This window comes from Elephas maximus, chromosome 13 (assembly GCF_024166365.1).
Source record: "Elephas maximus indicus isolate mEleMax1 chromosome 13, mEleMax1 primary haplotype, whole genome shotgun sequence".
NCBI lineage: Eukaryota > Metazoa > Chordata > Mammalia > Proboscidea > Elephantidae > Elephas > Elephas maximus.
This window is the reverse complement of record NC_064831.1, coordinates 104,932,411-104,951,222: the sequence shown is the minus strand read 5'-3', so window position 1 is coordinate 104,951,222 and position 18,812 is coordinate 104,932,411. Positions and strand designations below refer to the sequence as shown.

Here is an 18,812-nt window from a genome sequence, read left to right as displayed (position 1 = left end):
TCAGAAAATGAAGGGCTTTAGACATTCTTTAAAGGCCCTTATAATTATTAATATACAATTAATTTTTTCACTACAACAAAGGCAAAGTATTAAAGAGAATGCAAATAGTATTTATATATCTTAAAGGGTTAAATTAGAACTATGTAATTAGGCTGCATTTTTCATTCTTGGTCATCAAAAGTTTTTCAGTCTCGCTTCTCTAAGGTATCAGTAAAAATGCTTTATTATTTTATTTAATATAATGTGTTTTTGTGAATGTGAAGTGTACTTGTATATGCATGCCATCCTTCATAAAAATATTTAAACCTTTGAGAGTTCATGGTTCTAAGATGTTGGTGGTCACTTTGTGGGCCACACCATTCTAGATATTCAGGTATAACTTGGATGTTTTGGCTAAACTTTACACTGCCTGGTTGCCCTGGGACACCACCTGGTAACATTCCCCAGCCTTGCTGGTGAGTTGAGTCATCGCATAGATTTTACTCTGCCCATAATTTTTTTTTTTATAATCATGTCACCTTGTATGCATCAGAGGATGACAGAGACCTGTAATTAGTTCTAGGGCAGTTTGTCACCCAGGATGTATCTATAAAAGAAATATAGGACAGAACTATTTCTAAAAAACTGATATTTGCTTTATTGTTTTTATTGTACAATAATACATTGTAGAAAATAGAAATCACACACAGAAATATACACAAATAAAAAATTTCTTATAATCTCACCACCAAGAAGAAACTCTTCTTATTATTTTCGTGCACATAGTCTCCAAGAATGTTTGTGTGTGGTTGTTCATGGATAGAAAAGATAGCACAACTTCTGCTTTTGATCAGTATAAGGTGCTGGATTTGTTCTCTTGTTTGAGACAGTAATAAAAAAAATAAACGCAACAATGGTTATCAAGACAATGGCCATCAAGCAACAAAAGACAGTGATCCCTGAGACACACAGAAAACAAATGATGTGAGCCCTGTGACTGCCCAGGTCACTGCCTTGAGTTTCCAGGATGTCTTACAGAGAAAGAAATCTAGGTGAGCCCATTGGACTCCCTGAGTTGAGGAAATGGAACTTAGAATATTGGGAGACCAAGGTGGCTAGAGTTCTTAGGATAGACTAACAGAGAGGAGATAGTTACACACAGAGAGAACCCCCAAGATCAAGAGGGTTCCCCTTGAATATTCATCATAGTATTCAGATCAGCGCACACATGTGAGGGAACTCTTCAAGGCCAGGAGGAGAACAACCCAAAAAAGATTAGAAGGAAGAGTGCTTGCTACTAAGATATGACTTGGAATAATGTCTGTTCCTGCTAGGTAGACTAGAAAACCTCTTAATTCATGGGGCAGTGGGTAGACTACCCACAAGTGTCTTACCTAAATAAAAAAAATAGTGGGGAATAATTAGTTCTAGACTAAACACTGTTCTGATTCCACCTAAAAGATACTAAGATAAAGACCCCAAGGAATCAAACTGTTTCTAAATAATTCAGCTCATTCCAGAACAAACCTCAAGAATACTTACGGGAATGCAAAAGTATCCAGCAACACATAGGGTAAAATTCACAATGCCGGACATCGCATAAAAGATTTACTAGGCAATCTTTTTGGAAAGAAGCATGAAAATATGACCTATGGACAAGGAGAAAATTATAATCCAATCCAGAACAGACACTAATGTTAGAATTAACAGGAAAGGGCATTAAAAATATTATTATAACTGTGTTCCAGGTGCTTGTTAAGTAGAAATACAAAAGATATAAAAGCCCAAATATAATTTCTAGAGATGAAAATTATAATGTTCAAGAGAAAAAACACACAGGATAGATTAATAGCAGATTAGAGGTTGCAGAAGAAAAAATTAGTCAACTTGAAAATATAGCAATAAAAAATTTTAAAAATGAAGCAAAAAGTGAAATGGTAACAGGAAATGAAAAACATTAGTAAACTACAGGAAAACTTCAAGTGACCTAACGTGTAATTCTAGTTCCAAAGAAGGGCACGGAACAGGAAAAAAATGAAGAAAAATATAATCTGAATATTTCTAAATTTTATGAATGGTATAAACCCACAGGATCAAGAAGTGAACCCGATACACAAGAAAACTACACTAAGTCACATCATATTCAGATTATATAAAAGCAGTAATAAAGAAAAAAATGTAAAAGCTGCCATGGAGAGAAGACATTACATACAAAGAGAAAAAAAGATAAAGATGACAACAGATTTATCTTCAGAAACAATGCAAGTGAGAAGATAATGGGACAACATCTTTAAAGTGCTAAAAGAAAAATAATGTCCAAATACCAGTGAAAATATTATTTCCTTATATGCACACACACACACAAAAGACTTCTTCTGATACATAAAAGCTAAAAGAATTAATCAGGAGTAGACCCGTGCTGCAAGAAATGCTAAAGAAGGTCCTTAAGGGAGAAGAAAAATAATACCAGATGGAAACATGGATCTACACAAAGAAATGAAGAGCACCAGAAATAATAACTACATGAGTAAATTAATATGATTTTTGTACTTATTTAAATATCTTTAAGATAATTGTTTAACTAAAATAACAATTTTAGAGGGTTTATAACATATACACAAGTAAGATTATGACATCAATATCATAAATACCAGGAGAGAAGAAATTAAAGTACACTAAGCAGTTCTACTCTGTCCTGTAGAGTCTCTATGAGTCAGAATTGACTCGACGGCACTGGGGTTTAATGTAAGGTTCTTACACTATATGTAAGTTGACGTAATGTCACTTGAAGGTAGACTGTGACAAATTAAACGTGTGCTATAAACTCTAAATCAACCATAAAAATGACAAGACAAAGAGTAACAGCTAATAAGCCAGCAAAGATACACAATGGAATCATAAATAATATTCACCTAATACAATAAAAAAAAAGGCAGAAAAAAGAAAGCAAAGAATAGATGGGACAAACATGAATTAAATACCAAGAGTTAAGCCCAACCATATGAATAATCACATAAAAGTAAATAGACAGTATCCCAATTAAAAGCAGGGATTGTCCCAGTTAAAAGGCAGGGAACAAAAAGCCTGATCCAACTATATGCTGTTTACAAGACACACTTAAAGTACAAAGACACAAACAGGCTAAAAGTAAGAATGGCAGAAAACATAGTACACTAATAATTATCAGAAGATTGCTGGGGTGGTTATTTTAATATAACAAAATGAGTATATTAATATGACAAAGAAGATTGCAGAGCAAACAATATTACCAGGATTAAAGAGGGACATTTCACAATGATGAAGAGAGAAATTCATAAAGAGGATATAACGATCCTAGGCATTCAACCAATGACAAAACTTTAAAATACATGAAATGAAAGCTGAAAGAACTGCAAGAAGCAACAGATAATTATAAATATAATTTATAATTATAAAAAAAGATTGCTAAAACAAGTAGACAGAACATCAGCAAGGGTATAGAAGACTTGAATGGCATTATCATTCAACTTGACCTAATTGATATTTGCAGAAAACACCTAACAATATCAGAAATGTGTTCCCATGAGACATTTAAACAAGATAGACTGTATTCTATGACATAAAACAAATCTCCGTAAATTTGAAAGGATTCAAGTAATACAAAATATGTTCTCTGACCACAGTGAAATTGAATTAGAAATTAATAACAAAGACATTTAGAAAATCCCCAAATATCTGGAAGCTGAATAACATACTTCTAAATAACCCAAGAGTCAAGGGTGAAGGAAAAAATTAAAATTGAAAATAGAATGTATTTAGAACTGAATTATAATGAAAACAGAACATATAAAAACTTGCAAAATCTTCTAAAGCAGGAAGTCAGCAAACTTTTTCTTAAATGGCCAAATAGTTAATATTATAGGCATGAGGCCCATGCAGTCTCTTTCGAAACTACTCGACTCGGCCATTGTAGCACAAAAGCAGCAGTAGACAGTGTATAAGTGAATGGGTATGTCTGTTTTCCAGTAAAGATTTGTTGGTTAAAAACATGGCTAGTATGCAAGCCAGAGTTTGCTTGTCCCTGATCTAAAGCAATATTTAGAAGGTGGTGCAATGGTTAAAGCACTCTGCTGCTAACTGAAAGTTCAGCGGTTCGAACCCACCAGCCACTCCCAGGGAAAAAGATGTGGCAATCTTCTTCCATAAAGATTTACAGCTTTGGAAATCCTATGAGACAGTTCTATTCTGTCCTATAGGGTGGCTATGAGTTGGAATCACAGTAGTGGGTTTGGTTTTTTTCTTTGGTTTTATTCACCTATATTAAACCTGTTACCATTGAATTGATTCTGAATCATAGCAACCCTCTACTAGAAAAGAAGAAATAAATCAATGACATCAGCTTCCATCCTAAAAGACTAGATATAGAAGAGCAAATTAAATTAAAAGTAAGCAGAAAAAAGAATAGTATAAAGACCAGAGTGGAAGAACGATAGGAAAAATCAATGAAAGGAAAAACTAGTTTATTGACAAGGTAAATAATATTGATAAATCTCTGGCTACACTGATGAGGAAAATAGGAGGGATGACATCACTATTACCAATATCATTTCCAGTAGCATCAATATGTAAAATACTCTTGAATGAGTCCCACAAAATATATGTAAGACCTGTATACAGAAAACCACAAAATATTACATAGAATAATTAAGGAAAACCTAAATAAATACTTTTATAATGGGTCAGAAGACTCGATATTTAACATAGCAGTTCTCCCCAAGTTGATCTATAGATTCAATGCAATCTCCATCAAAATGATAGCAGGCTTTTTTTTTAGTAGGAATTGACAAGGTGATTCTAAAATTTACGTAGAAACTCTAAGTATCCAGAATGTCCAAAACACCTTTGAAGGTGAAGAACAAAATGGAAGGGATTTCTTGTTCTTAGCTGCTGTCCAGTTGGTTGTGACTGATGGTGACCTTATGTAACAGAACATAATGTTTGTTGTCCTGTCTTGTGCCGTCTTCACGACGGTTGGTATGTTTGAGTCCTTTGTTGTGGCTGTTGTGCCAGGCCAGCTCATTGAGGGTTTCCCTTGTTTTTAATGATCTTCTATTTTATCAAAATGATGTCTGTTTCTAGAGATTGGTCTTTCATGTGTCCACAGTAAGCAAATCGAAGTCTCATCATCCTTGCTTCTGAGAAGCACTCTGGTTGTATTTCTTCTTAGACTGACTTGTTCATTCTTTTGAAAGTCCACGATATACTCAATAATCTTTGCCAACATCACAATTTGAATGTATTAATTCTTTTTATGTCTTCCATTTTCACTAGCCAGGTTTTCCATGCATATGAGATGATTAAAAAGACAGTGGCTAGGGTCAGGGGCACCTCAGCCATCAAAATGACATCTTTGCTTTTTTGAAACTTTAAAGAGGTCATTTGAGGCACAGGAAACCCTGGTGGTGTAGTGGTTGAGAGCTATGGCTGCTAACCAAAAGGTCAACAGTTCGAATCCCCCAGGTGCTCCTTGGAAACTCTAGGGGGCAGTTCTACTCTGTCCTATAGGGTCGCTATGAGTCAGAATGGACTCGATGGCAACGGGTTTGGTTTTGGTTTTTTTGAAGCACAGTTGCAATATGTCATTTGATTTCTTGATTGCTGCTTCCATGGCTATTGATTATTGACCCAAGTAGAATGAAATCATTGACAACTTTAATTTTTTCTCCATTTATCATGATATTTTTTATCAGACGACTTGTGAGGATTTTCATTTTCTTCTTTCTGATTTATCCATACTGAAGACACTGTGGTCTTTCCCTTTCATCACTAAGTACTTCAGGTTGTCTTCGTTTTTGGCAAGCAAGGTTGTGTCATTTTTCTCCATCCATTCCTGATGCTGTATTCTTCTTTATATAGTCCAGCTTCTTGGATTATTTGTTCATCATACAGATTGAATAAATAAGGTAAAAGGTTACAACTCTACCACATACCTTTTCTGACTTTAAACCACACAGTATCCCCTTGTTTTATTTGTATGACAGCCTCTTGATCTATATACAGTTTCTGCCTGAGCACAATTAAATGCTCTGGAATTCTCATTCTTTGTAATGCTATCCATAATTTGTTATGATCCACAAAGTTAAATGCTAACATATAGTCAATAAAACACAATAAATATCTTTCTGGTATTCTCTGCTTTCAAGAATTCCCTGGTATTCTTGTCAGCACAGATCCAGCTGACATCAACAGTGATATACTTCATTCTATGGCCTCTCTGCATCTGGCTTGAACTTCTGGCATTTCCCTGTCAATGTACAGCTGCAGTTGTTTTTGAATTACCTTCAGCAAAATTTTGCTAGCATATGATATTAATCGTATTGTCCAATAATTTTTGCATTCCATTTGCTTGCCTTTCTTTGGAATGGGCACAAATATCAGTCTCTTCCAATTAGCTGGTCAGGTATCTGTCTTCTAAATTTCTTGACGTAGATGAGTGAGTGTTTCCAGCATTGCATCAGTTTGTTGAAGCATCTCAGTTCATATCCTGTCAATTCCTGGAACCTTGTGTTTTGTGAATCATTTCAGTGCAGCTTGAATTTTTTCCTTCAGTACCAGTGGTTCTTGATCATCTGCTGCCCCCTGAAATCGATGAATGTTGACCAGTTCTTTTTGGTAGGGTGACTGTGTGTTCCTTCCATTGTCTTTCGATGCTTCCTGCATCATTCAATGGTTTTGCCTATAAAATCCTTCAGCAGTGCAATTCCAGGATTAAATTTTCTCTTCAGTTCTTTCAGCTTGAAAAATGCTGATCATGTTCTTCCCTTTTGGTTTTCTAACTCGAGGTCTTTGCACATTTCACTGTAATATTGTCTTCTTAAGCCACTCTTAAATCTTCTGTTTATCTCTTTTACTTATCATTTATTCTCTTATCTTTAGCTACTCTGGTCAAGTATTTATGACCAAGTTTCATAGTCTTTTCTGATATCCATTTTGGTCTTTTTCTTTTTTCGTATTTTTTTAATGACCTTTGACTTTTTACTTTCCTCAAGTTTGATGCCCTTGATGTTTCCCCACAACTGTTGGGTCTTTGGTTATTAGTGTTCAGTGTGTCAAATCTTTTCTTGAGATGGTCACTAAATTCAGATTGGATGTATTCAGCATCATATTTCAACTCTCATAAACTTGGTTTTATTTTTTTCAGCTTCAACTTGAACTCGCACAACCTCCCCCTGGCTTTGTCTTGACTGGGGATGTTGAGCTTATCTATAGTCTCTTTCCACAGATATGGTTGATTTTATTCCTGTGTAATCTACCCAGCAAGGTCTACATGTATGTTGTTGTTGTTAGGTGCCGTGGAGTCAGTTCTGACTCATAGAAACCCTGTGTGCAACAGAATGAAACACTGCCTGGTCCTGTGCCTTTCTCATTATTGCTGTGTTTGAGCCTACTGTTTCAGCCACTGTGTCAGTCCATCTTATTGAGGGTCTTCCTCTTTTTTGCTGACCCTCTGCTTTACCAAACATGATGCCCTTCTCCAGCAACTGGTTCTTCTTGATAACATGTCCAAATTACATGAGATGAAGTCTTACCATCCTTGCTTCTAGGAAGCGTTATGGCTGTATTTCTTCCAATACAGATTTGTTCTTTCTTCTGGCAGTCCGTGGTATAGTCAATATTCTTCACTAACACCATAATTCAAAGGCATCAATTCTTCTTTGATCTTCCTTATTCATTGTCCAGCTTTCACATACATATGAAAAAAAAAAAATAAACCTCTTCACCGTCGAGTCGATTCTGACTCATAGCAACCCTATAGGACAGAATAAAACTGCCCCATACAGTTTCCAAGGAGTGCCTGGTGGATTTGCACTGTCAACCTTTTGGTTAGCAACCATAACTCTTAAACACTATGCCACCAGGGTTTCCACATACATATGAGGCAATTGAAAATACCATGGCTTGGGTCAGGCACACCCTAGTCCTCAAAGTGACATGTACAGTTGTCAATTATGTTGTTGAAAAAAAGTATTTCTGATAAATAACTCATTGGTCTTGAGGAATGCTATCATGAAATTTCTGGTTTCATTCTATCACCAAGTCTGTATTTTCCAGATACTGATCCTTCTTCTTTGTCTCCAACTTTTGTATTCCAATCACCAATAATTATCGATGAATCTTGATTGCACAATCCATCAATTTAAGACTGCAACAGTTCGTAAAAATCTTAAATTTCTTCATATTTGGCATTCCTGGTTGGTATGTAATAATAGTCATATTAACCTGGTATTCCTTATAGGCATATGGATATTAACATATCACTGACCCTGTCATGCTTCAGGATGAATCTCAAAATGTTCTTTTTAATGATGAATTCATTGTCATTCCTCTTCTGTTTGTTGTTTCTGGTGTAATAGACCATATGATTGTCAGATTTGAAATGGCCGCTATCAGTCCATTTCAGCTCATTAAGGACTAAGATATCGAACTTCAAAAGTTCTATTTCATTTTTGACAACTTCCAATTTTTCTTGATTTAGACTTTGTACATTCCACAATCCAGTTATTAATGGATGTTTTCAGGTTTTACTTCTCATTTTGAGTCTTACCACATCAGCCCCTGAAGGTCCTGAAGGCTTTACTGCACCCGTATCATTAAGGTCAATTCTACTTTAAGAAGGCAGCTCTTCCCCAGTTGTATTTTGAGTGACTTCCAACCTGGGACAGGTGGGAGACTCATCTTCCAGCGGTCTATCAGAGAATATACTGTTATTGTACATAAGGTTTTCATTGGCTAATTTTCAGATGTAGCTCACCAAGCTTTTCTTCCTAGTCTGTCTTAGTCTGGAAGCTCTGCTGAAACGTGTCCATCATGGGTGACCCCGCTGGTATATGAAATACTGAGCCTTCCAGCCTCATAGCAACATACAAGCCACCATTTTTGTTTTTAGGTGCCATTGAGTCAGTTTCCACTTATAGTGACCCTATGTACGAAGAATGAAACACTGCCCAGCCCTGTGGCGTCCTCACAATTGTTGTTATGCTTCAGCCCATTGTTGCAGCCACTGTGTCAATCCATCTCATTGAGGGTGTTCCTTTATTTTTGCTGACCCTCTAGTTTACCAAGCATGAAGTCCTTCTCCAAGGACTGATTGCTCCTGATAACATGTCCAAAGTATGTGAGATGTATTCTTACCATCCTTGCTTCTAAGGAGCATTATGGCTGTACTTTTTCTGAGACAGAAGTGTTTATTCTTTTGGCAGTCCGTGGTATATTCATATTCTTCGCTAACACCACAATTCAAAGGCATCAACTCTTCTTTGGTCTTCCTTCTTCCTTGTCCAGCTTTTGCGTGCATATGAAGTGATTGAAAACATCATGGTCTGGGTCAGTCACACCTTAGTGTGACATCTTTGCTTTTTTAATACTTTAAAGAGGTCTTTTGCAGCAGATTTGCCCAATGCATTGCATCTTTTGATTTCTTGACTGCTACTTCCATGGGTATTGATTGTAGATCCAAGTAAAATGAAATCCTTGACAACTTCAATCTTTTCTCTGTTTATCATGATGTTGCTTACTGGTCCTATGGTGAGGATTTTTGTTTTCTTTATGTTGAAGTGTAGTCCATACAGAAGGCTGTAATCTTTGATCTTCATCAGTAAGTGCTTCAAGTCTTCTTCACTTTGAGCAAGCAAGGTTGTGTCATCTGCATAATGCAGGTTGGTAATGAGTTTTCCTCTAATCCTGATGGCTTGTTCTTCATATAGTCCTGTTTCTCAGATTATTCCCTCAGCATACAGATTGAATAAGTATGGTGAAAGGGTACAACCCTGACACACATCTTTCCTGACTTTAAACTGCGCAGTATCCCCTTGTTCTTTTTGAACTACTGCCTCTTGATCTATGTACAGATCTCTCATGAGCACAAGTAAGTACTCTGGAATTCCCATTCTTCACAATGTTATCTATAATTTGTTATGATCTACATGGTCGAGCACCTTTGCATAGCCAATAAAACGCAGGTAAACATCTTTCTGGTGTTCTCTGCTTTCAGCCAGGATCCATATGACATTAGCAATAATATCCCTTGTTCCACGTCATTTTCTGAATCCAGCTTGAATTTCTGGCAGTTACCTGTTGATGTACTGCTGCAACCGCTTTTGAATGATCTTCAGCAAAATTTACTTGCCTGTGATATTAATGACATTGTCCGGTAATTTCTGCATTCTTTTTGACCACCTTTCTTTGGAATAGGCATGAATACGGATCTCTTCCAGTCCTTGGCCAGGTAGCTGTTTTCCAAATTTCTTATCATAGATGAGTGAGCACTTCCAGAGCTGCATTTGTTTATTGAAACATCTCAATTGGTTTTCTGTCAATACCTAGAGCCTTTTTTGTTTTTTTTAAACCAGTGCTTTCAGTGCAGCTTGGACCTCTTCCTTCAGTCCCATCAGTTTCTGATCATATGCTGCCTACTGAAATGGTTGAATGTAGATGAATTCTATAAGCCACCACAGTAGGACAAATTGTCAATGGGTGGTGGGGTGGAAGGAATAAGTCTTGAAATCGTGTAGTATGGGAGGACTTATACTACGTAATTTCAAGATTTATTATAAAGCCACAATAATCAGAACAGTGTGATAAATAGAAAAATAAATAAATGGAAAAAGTAGGGAGCCCAGATATAGACCCACACATACATACACACTGATTTTTGACAAAAGTGCAAAGCCAATTCAGTGGAGAAAGGGTTGTGTTTTCCGCAAACGGTCTTGGAACAATCTGAGATTCATATGTACAGAAATTAAATTCATACCACTCACTATATCCAAAAATTGAATCAAGGTGGATCATAGCCATAAATGTAAAACCTAACTGTAAAGCCTAAACCTTTAAAATTTCTAGAAGGAAACATATGTTACAGTTGGAGAGTAAGTATGGAAACAGTGTAAAGTTCAAGTAAGGGTATAGGCTGTTGTGTTTTTTTAGATTGTTCCTAGAACTTGGGTTTTGATATCTATTATTTCTCTCTTTTTTCCCCTTGTTTTTATAACACCATGTTCACCAGTGCTCCAGCAGTTTAGATGCCCCTGGTTAACATCTCATTTGTATTAATGTAAAATCCTAGGCATGCTGTCTTTCTTGGATACAAATTCAATATGAATTGAATGCTCTAAACTAAACAGTGGGAGATGACCCAAGACAAGCCCTGAGTCCTGGTCCTCTAGCAAGCCATGAAGAAATCCGAAGGAAATAACAGTCTATCAGACCATTCCCACAGTTCCTCCATTGCATTTTGACATACTCAGATTTTAAATCTGATGGTAAGGGTGAAAGGTGAGGTATTTGCAAAAAAGTATGCAGAGGATCCCGGAGGTGAGCGCCCCCCTTGCGGACTTGCCAAGACCGTGTCCAGGCTCCGAGAGCTGGAGAACTTGCAGCAGGCATCATCGTCTTACACATGTCCTTCTGGGCCATGGCCTTGGGGCCACCCCGGTTTTCACTGAGGATGGCTTCCTTGTCTTCCCTTCAAGTGACTTCGCTGGATTTATGAGCTAAACTGTATCACAGAGAAAAGATATCTAATGAATCGCTCTTTGTGGATAATCAAGTGCTGTTTTAATTCATTTAATCGTAGTTCAAAGATAAGGGAAAACTTGTCTGTATGGAGAGGCGAATGAGTTCCCAGGGTAAGTGTCTTTGGTAGTGATTACTTTGTAAACCTCAGTGTCAGTGATACCAGATCAGGCATACATCTGCATCACAGGTTTATGTCCCATTATTTTGTTTTTCATCAACCACCTGAAATAGGAAGAACATAGATTACAAAATGCAATTAACTTTGAAATTAATTTTTCAAAGTATTCACAAATAAGATTAATATGTAATTCGGAGGAGTAATAAAAAAAATGGTACTAGACTTCGAGACAGTAAAAAGAGTGACACCTGGCAAATTATCAACTTTCTCTGAGGACCAGGGCAGAAGTTACAGGAATTTGTGAGGAAAGTTCTTTCCACTTCTCATACGGTCTTTTGGGAGAACCCAGTTGGTGGAATTTCCAGCATTAAACAGGCTGGTAGGGAAGATACCCAGGGTCCTCCGTCTCACCATGTGGACAACCTATTGCCCTACCCTGCCTGGTGAGCATGATTCTGTAGTGCTCTAGGATCCCATCCATGTTCTTCTGTGGTCCTTACACCTCCCAGCAGGGTGACTGAGGTGTATTCCCCACCTTCGCCAGTTACACTCGATCTTTTATGCTTGTTCTAAGGGAGATTCACCAGTGGCAAACACAATCGTTCTTTTGACCAACTGTCTTTTCCATACCACTTGAAAAGCCTCTTTGGGGAGCCATGTACCCCTGTGGCATTTTACAGATCAGAGGGTGGCTTTTCCCCGTGTGACCCACACACTGTAGTGAGTGCCAGAATGTCCTTCTGTTGTTCCTTTCATGCCCTGTGTGTCGTGGTGCATGCCAGGATGTCCTTCTGAGGCTTCCCTGTGTGCCCCATGCATGGTGTGTGCCAGGGTGTCCTCCCACTGCTCTGCCACCCGTGTTTACTACATCTGGTGACAACTTTGATGATGACTCTCTTCTAGTTCTTCCTACTCTGCCTCTCTGGTTGCTTCTTCTTAGTCTCTTCTGTAGGGTGTTCTGCCTCCACACTTCTCTTCAATATCAGCGAGCCTCAGGGACCTGTTTTTTTTTTCCCCCTCTTGGGTGATGCATTCTGCCATGGAGCTCACCCACTTCCACACTTTGCTGTTTCCTGTGTGCTGGGAGCTCTGGGGTCTGTATCTACATCAGGGATCCATGTTTCCCATGCACGTCTCCTGCCGTGTGCTCCTTAAGTTCAGAAGGTCTAACATCAATGCATTGTTACTGCCATCACCCCCATTTCTGGAACTGTGATCCTCCCCTTACCAGGTCTACAGATATGATTCTTTTCTCAAATTAGACCTTGGATATTTTAGTAAAACATCCAATAGATTCAGTCAGACACTTCATAAAAATGTCTAAGTTTTTCACTCAGAAGAATTCAAGGAACTAATTTGGCTTGAACCACTCTATACTGCTCAGCCGACTATTTTGACTTACTGTAGAACTAGCCTGAGAGCACCATTCCTAGAAGATGATGTTGCTGGGCCAGGGTGTTCACAGCTGCATCCCCATAAATATATGGAGCTTACGTGGCTATGAATGTCCTGATCTGATTTCCGGGCATACTCTATTGGTTGTTTTGCATCAAAAGTAGTTAAATGCCTCAACATTTGGGTACTTATGCCATCAAATGAGGACAATGTGGAAACTTAAGAAGAAAATGGTTGTGTGGAGCAGGAAAAAATAAAAAAGACTTAGAGGGGCCAGGTAGAACCACAACACTATAGGGAGAAAAGGTTGACTGAAAGCATTGCACTGCTATAAATGAATAGTAACCAAACCATACCCATTGCTGTTGAGTTGATTCAAACTCACAGCGTCCCTATAGGACAGGGTAAAACTGCCCCATAAGTTTTTCAAGGAGCACCTGGTGGATTCAAGGTGTTGACCTTTAGAGTAGCAGCTGAACTCTTAACCAGTAGGTGGGTTTTATTACTGAGAATAGCTGAGGAGTGTAGTCCTCTAGGAAATTACAGAGGTGGGTAAAGCAGTACAGTATAAGAACCCCCACACTACAGGAAGAAAAGGCTGTCTGAAAGCTCTGCATTACTGCAAATGAAAAACCAAAACCCATTGCAGTTGAGTTGATTGTGACTGATAACAACCCTATAGGACAGAGTAGAACTGCCCCATAGGGTTTCCAAAGAGTGGCTGGTGGATTCAAACTGCCCACCATTTTGTTAGCAGCAATAACTCTTAACCACTGTGCCACCAGGGTGCCGTAAACGCATAGTGGAGGAGGAGGGAGGTTATTGCTGAGAATGGCTGAGGAGAGCAGTCTTCTAGGAAATTACAGAGGTGGGTAAAGCAGTAGAACACCCATGTGCCCAAGAGTCTTAGGGGAAGATATTTGCATCCCACTAAACACTTGACTCCACCACTCGTCTGTCAGTTTGTTGTACTGTAGTGCCTTGCGTGTTGCTGTGATACTGGAAGCTATGCCGCTGGTGTTTCACATACCAGCAGGATCACCCATAGTGGACAGGTTTCAGCAGAACTTCCAGAGTAAGACAGACTGGGAATAAGGAGCTGGCGATCTACTTCTGAAAAAATTGGCCAGTGAAAATATTACAGAGAGCACAAAACATTGTCTAATATAGTGCAGAAAGATGACCTCCTCAGGATATGACTGGGGAAGAGCTGCCTCCTCAAAGTAGAGTCAACCTTAATGATGTAGATAAAGCTTTTGGGATCTTCATTTGCTGCTGTGGCATGACTCAAAATGAGAAGAAACAATAAGGAAGACCAAACAAGAATTGATGCCTTTGAATTATGGCATTAGCGACAAATATTGAAAATACTATGGACTGCGAGAAGAATGAACAAATCAGTCTTAGAAGAAGTACAGAATGCTTCTTAGATGGGAAGATGGTGAGACTTTGTCTCATGTATTTTGGACATGTTATCAGGAGGGCCCAGTCCATGGAGAAGGACATCATGCTTGGAAAAGTAGAGGGTCAGTGAAGAAAAGGAAGACCCTCGACAAGATGGATTGATACAGTGGCTGCAATGATGGGCTCAAATATAGCAATGATTGTGAGGATGGCACAGGACTGGGCAGTGTTTCATTCTGTTGTACATAGGGTCACTATGAGTTGGAACTTGACAGCACCTGACAAGAACAAGTGCTCAACTACTAGCCACAAGGTTGTTGTTTCAAGCCTACCCGGAAGCACCTTGGAAGGCAGGCCTGTGATTTGCTTCTGAAAGGTAAAACAGCCATGAAAACCCTATGGGACAGTTCTGCTCTGCACACATGAAGTCATCATGAGTGGAAAGACTCAAGGGCAACGAGCAGCAACAGCACAGTACCTCTGCCTGTTTCTTAAAGTTATCAGTTTGGATTTTTTCATTCTGCCTTTTTCTTACTTCATAAATCTGCCCATTACCACACTGATAGAAACCGTATACGTTTGCTCAGTGCTACATTATTTTTTTATGGAGGCACTTCCAGGACCCCTTAGACCTTTTTTTCCTTTAATTTACTCATCAGTTTTTTTCTTCACTTGCTCCGCCATACCTAATGGGACAACACTTTATAGTTATGTTCCAATAGGCCACTTTGTAAAAAAAAAAAATTAACAATTGTATTTCATGACTGAGCTGGTGTAAAGACAAATACATTAATACTATATTTTAAACCATTTTATTCAACCTAAGAGTTCATTTTTTTCTTTTTACCTCTGATTTTAGAAAAAATTAAAACATTTCATGGATCCCTACAAGTATTGTGAAGCTTTTATTAACCAGATATTTGGGGTATGAGTTCTATAGATAAACACAAAGTCTAAGGTAGCACCTTCAGTGAAAAACTACCAGAAAAATGGTGACTTCTTACACAATTTAAAACATTCCCCAAGGCCCATCTCTCTGTGTTTTCGTCCCCCACTTTCTACCTGTGAATGAGTTCCTCTAGCTCCATCCTTGTTTACAATGTGGTTTTCAAGGGCAGCCATTTGATGTGGGAGAGATGAAGAAGTTTAGGTTATCCGCATGTCGTCGGTAAGCCCGAAAACTGACTCAAGTTGATTGGTCAGGATTTCTAGATGGGTTGTATCGTTAGAAATACCAAAGTGATTTCAGATTATTTTCTAGAAATGAGGGGAGAAATAACTGAATTTTAATACCCAACAGTTCATAGAGTTACTTCTTGCAGCCAAGGCCTTTGAAGGTGTCTTTCTGACCCCCACCTAGTGCCACTTGAGGTCCTCACTAACGTCTCCAGAGAACTTCCCCTTGTGTGCACCCCTCCCCAGTGCACAGTGCCGTGCTTGCCACTTTGTCTGATTCATTCTGTGGCATTTGAATGCTGGTATGCTGCAGGAAAGAGTCACGTCCTCCCAGCCAGTCACCTTTATTGGGGAGGCATGAAAGGGATGAGAGAACCAAACCTAACTGCTTCTGCTCCTGTGGATTCATCCCCTGACACGTCAACCTAACTGTAGTTTTACCCAACCCCAAAGGCAGGCCAGAGACAGGCACAGGAGAGGAGGGCAGGTGTATGAAAGGGCCCTGCCAGGAGTCAGAGTCAGCCCCAGGACCTCTTGGCACCCTGGACGGCTGTCCTTCCCAGGTGGGGGACAACCTTTCAGCATCCAAGGCAGGGATCTAAGCTGGGTGTTTTTATGTGTTGTCTCCTTAGTCTTTCCCATCCATTCATCATGGAGAATGTGCCAGCCTGTGGTGGCAGCAGACTGAACCAAGGTGAAAATCAGATGGAATTGCCTGTTTTCTTCCTAAGGTTGCTTGTAAGAATTAGTTTTTCAACATGAAACAAAAAAAACCTTAAGCTTTTCAAAATCCTAGGTAGAGCACATTCTCTCTAAGCCCGGGTGCAGGTACCCCCCTCACCCTGGTACCCTCCTACCTCTGCCTCAGCTTACCCTGGCCCCTGCTCCGTCTCACCCCCTTTTGCACTTGCAGGGCCTGGACTTTGCAGGATTCACGGCACACATGTTTGTAGGGATCTGCCTCGTCCTCCTGGCCTCCTTCCCCTTCCTCAGGCTCCTATACTGGAACAAAAAGCTTTACAACAAAGAGCCTAGTGAGATTGTAGGTGAGTATCGGCCCCTCTTCATTCCTCCTCAGAGCTCACTGCCATGACCTTATGTTTCCAGGGCAAGTTCTCACAAAAGGTAGGAGGAGTCATCACCCTCAGAACTTTGGGAGATGTGGGCTGTTGGGATGCCCATCTACTCTGTCTGCTGTGACTTTGGGGAGTTTAAATTCATAAGCCATGTCTCTACAGTTCTCTCACAAGTGAGATGGGGGAAGTGATAGCCCCTTTATCAACTGAAACACCATGACGTCATAAAAACACAGCCTACAATGTAAATAACACCTCTGTTGTAGTGGTCCAGAATCATGTAGTAGTTTGCCCATTAAATGTGATTACAAAATTGGTAATATAATCCTGCCCTTGCCAATCAAAAGCACTTTGGGGAGGCACCAGTCAGCAAGGGGAATTGCAGCTGTCTTATTGCCTTTTTTTTTTTTTTTTATTGCTTTGCATTTCTCTCACAGAAACATTTTAGTAGGCATTTTCCTGTGAACAGTACTGATTCAGATACAGTAGGAGAACTGGATTAGTTGGGGAAGAGCAGCCAGTCTTGTTGAGGTCCAGATGTGGGTGCTGTGAGGGTTGCTGGGTAACAGCTGCCTCTGGATTGGCTGAAGCAGGTGATGATGCTTTTCCTTCCTCTGCGACTTCCTGTGGAGTGCCTGACTGGTGTCCTCAGCAAGTCTGAGAGTCCATGAAGCGCATAGATTTTATTTTTGTCTCTTTCATTCCATGTTGTTCCTCCACCCTTGTGTTTTACAGTTTTCTTTATTTTTAATGAGATAATCAAATTCCACTCCAGTGTGAATAGCTGGAGATTTGTGTGTGTTCTTGCCAACACTCAGATTGTCAGGTGGTAATTATGTGAGGAGATTTTCCTTCCTTTAATGTGTGGCTTTCGCCTTATTCAGAATTTGACTATTTTTGTTCTAGTTATGAAAACATGTAGTCAGTGCTACCAGAAAAATGGGATGGTAAGCAGAACCTACTATTTTGGGTAGTACTTAATGACCAAATGCACAAAGAATTGGACTGCCCTTGTGGATATAAAGAAGTCCCTGTGTGGCTCAAATCGTTAATGCACTGGGCTGCTAACCAAAAGATTGGTGGGAAAGATTGGTGGTTTGAGTCTATCCAGGTCTGAGTCCATCCAGAGATGCCTCAGAAGAAAGTCCTGGCAATATACTTCCGAAAAATCAGACACTGGAAACCCTACTGAGCATAGTTCTACTCTGACACACAAGGGTTGCTTTCAGTAGGAATTACTAGACAGCAATTTGTTGTTTTTTCTAATTTTTTCTTTCTTTTTGTGTGTGTATGGATATAAAAATGTTACTTTTAATGAAATCAAGCTACAAGGAGTTGCTGCGTGGCCCCTCAGCCTCATCCTGATGGAGGGGCATGTGTAAGTAAAAAGACTTAACAACTCTGTCTGTCATTGCCAGCTTTGGAGAGGTGAGAGGCATCAGCATGGGGTAGACACAGTGAATAGGACCCAGCCTAGACACTGGCGGAGAGGGGGGCAACCCTTCTGGCAACAGTGCCATGAAGCTTCCTGAGGGGCAGGACTGGCTGACCCTTTGTTGTTGTTGTTGTTAGGTGCCATCGAGTTGGTTCTGACTCATAGCAATCGTATGTACCACAGAACAAAATACTGCTGAGTCCTGCGTCATCTTTACAATTGTTGTTATGCTGGAGCCCATTGTTGCAGCCCCTGCGTCAACCTATCTCCCTGAGGGTCTTCCTCTTTTCCGTTAACCCTGTACTTCACCAAGCATGATGTCCTTCTCCAGGGACTGATCCCTCCTGACAACATGTCCAAAATATGTAAGACAGTCTCGCCATCGTTGCTTCTAAGGAGCATTCTGGTTGCACTTCTTCCAAGACAGATTTGTTCATTCTTTTGGCAGTCCATGGTATATTCAATATTCTTCACCAGCACCACAATTCAAAGGTGTCAATTCTGCTTTGGTCTTCCTTATTCATTGTCCAGCTTTCACATGCATATGATGTGATTGAAAATACCATGGCTTGGGTCAGGAGCACCTTAGTCTTCAGGGTGACATCTTTGCTCTTCAACACTTTGAAGAGGTCTTTTGCAGCAGATTTACCCAATGCAATGCGTCTTTTGATTT

At 39.4% G+C, this 18,812-nt stretch overlaps 1 protein-coding gene across 1 annotated transcript in view; it reads left to right on the top strand.

Moving 5' to 3' along the window:
• The window catches only part of OCA2 (OCA2 melanosomal transmembrane protein), a 454,916-nt gene that overhangs the window by 125,323 nt on the left and 310,781 nt on the right, over positions 1-18,812 (top strand). Inside the window, exon 16 of the mRNA XM_049905844.1 lies at positions 16,542-16,674. Coding sequence (XP_049761801.1) covers positions 16,542-16,674 — 133 coding nt within the window. The remainder of the gene's footprint in view (positions 1-16,541; positions 16,675-18,812) is intronic.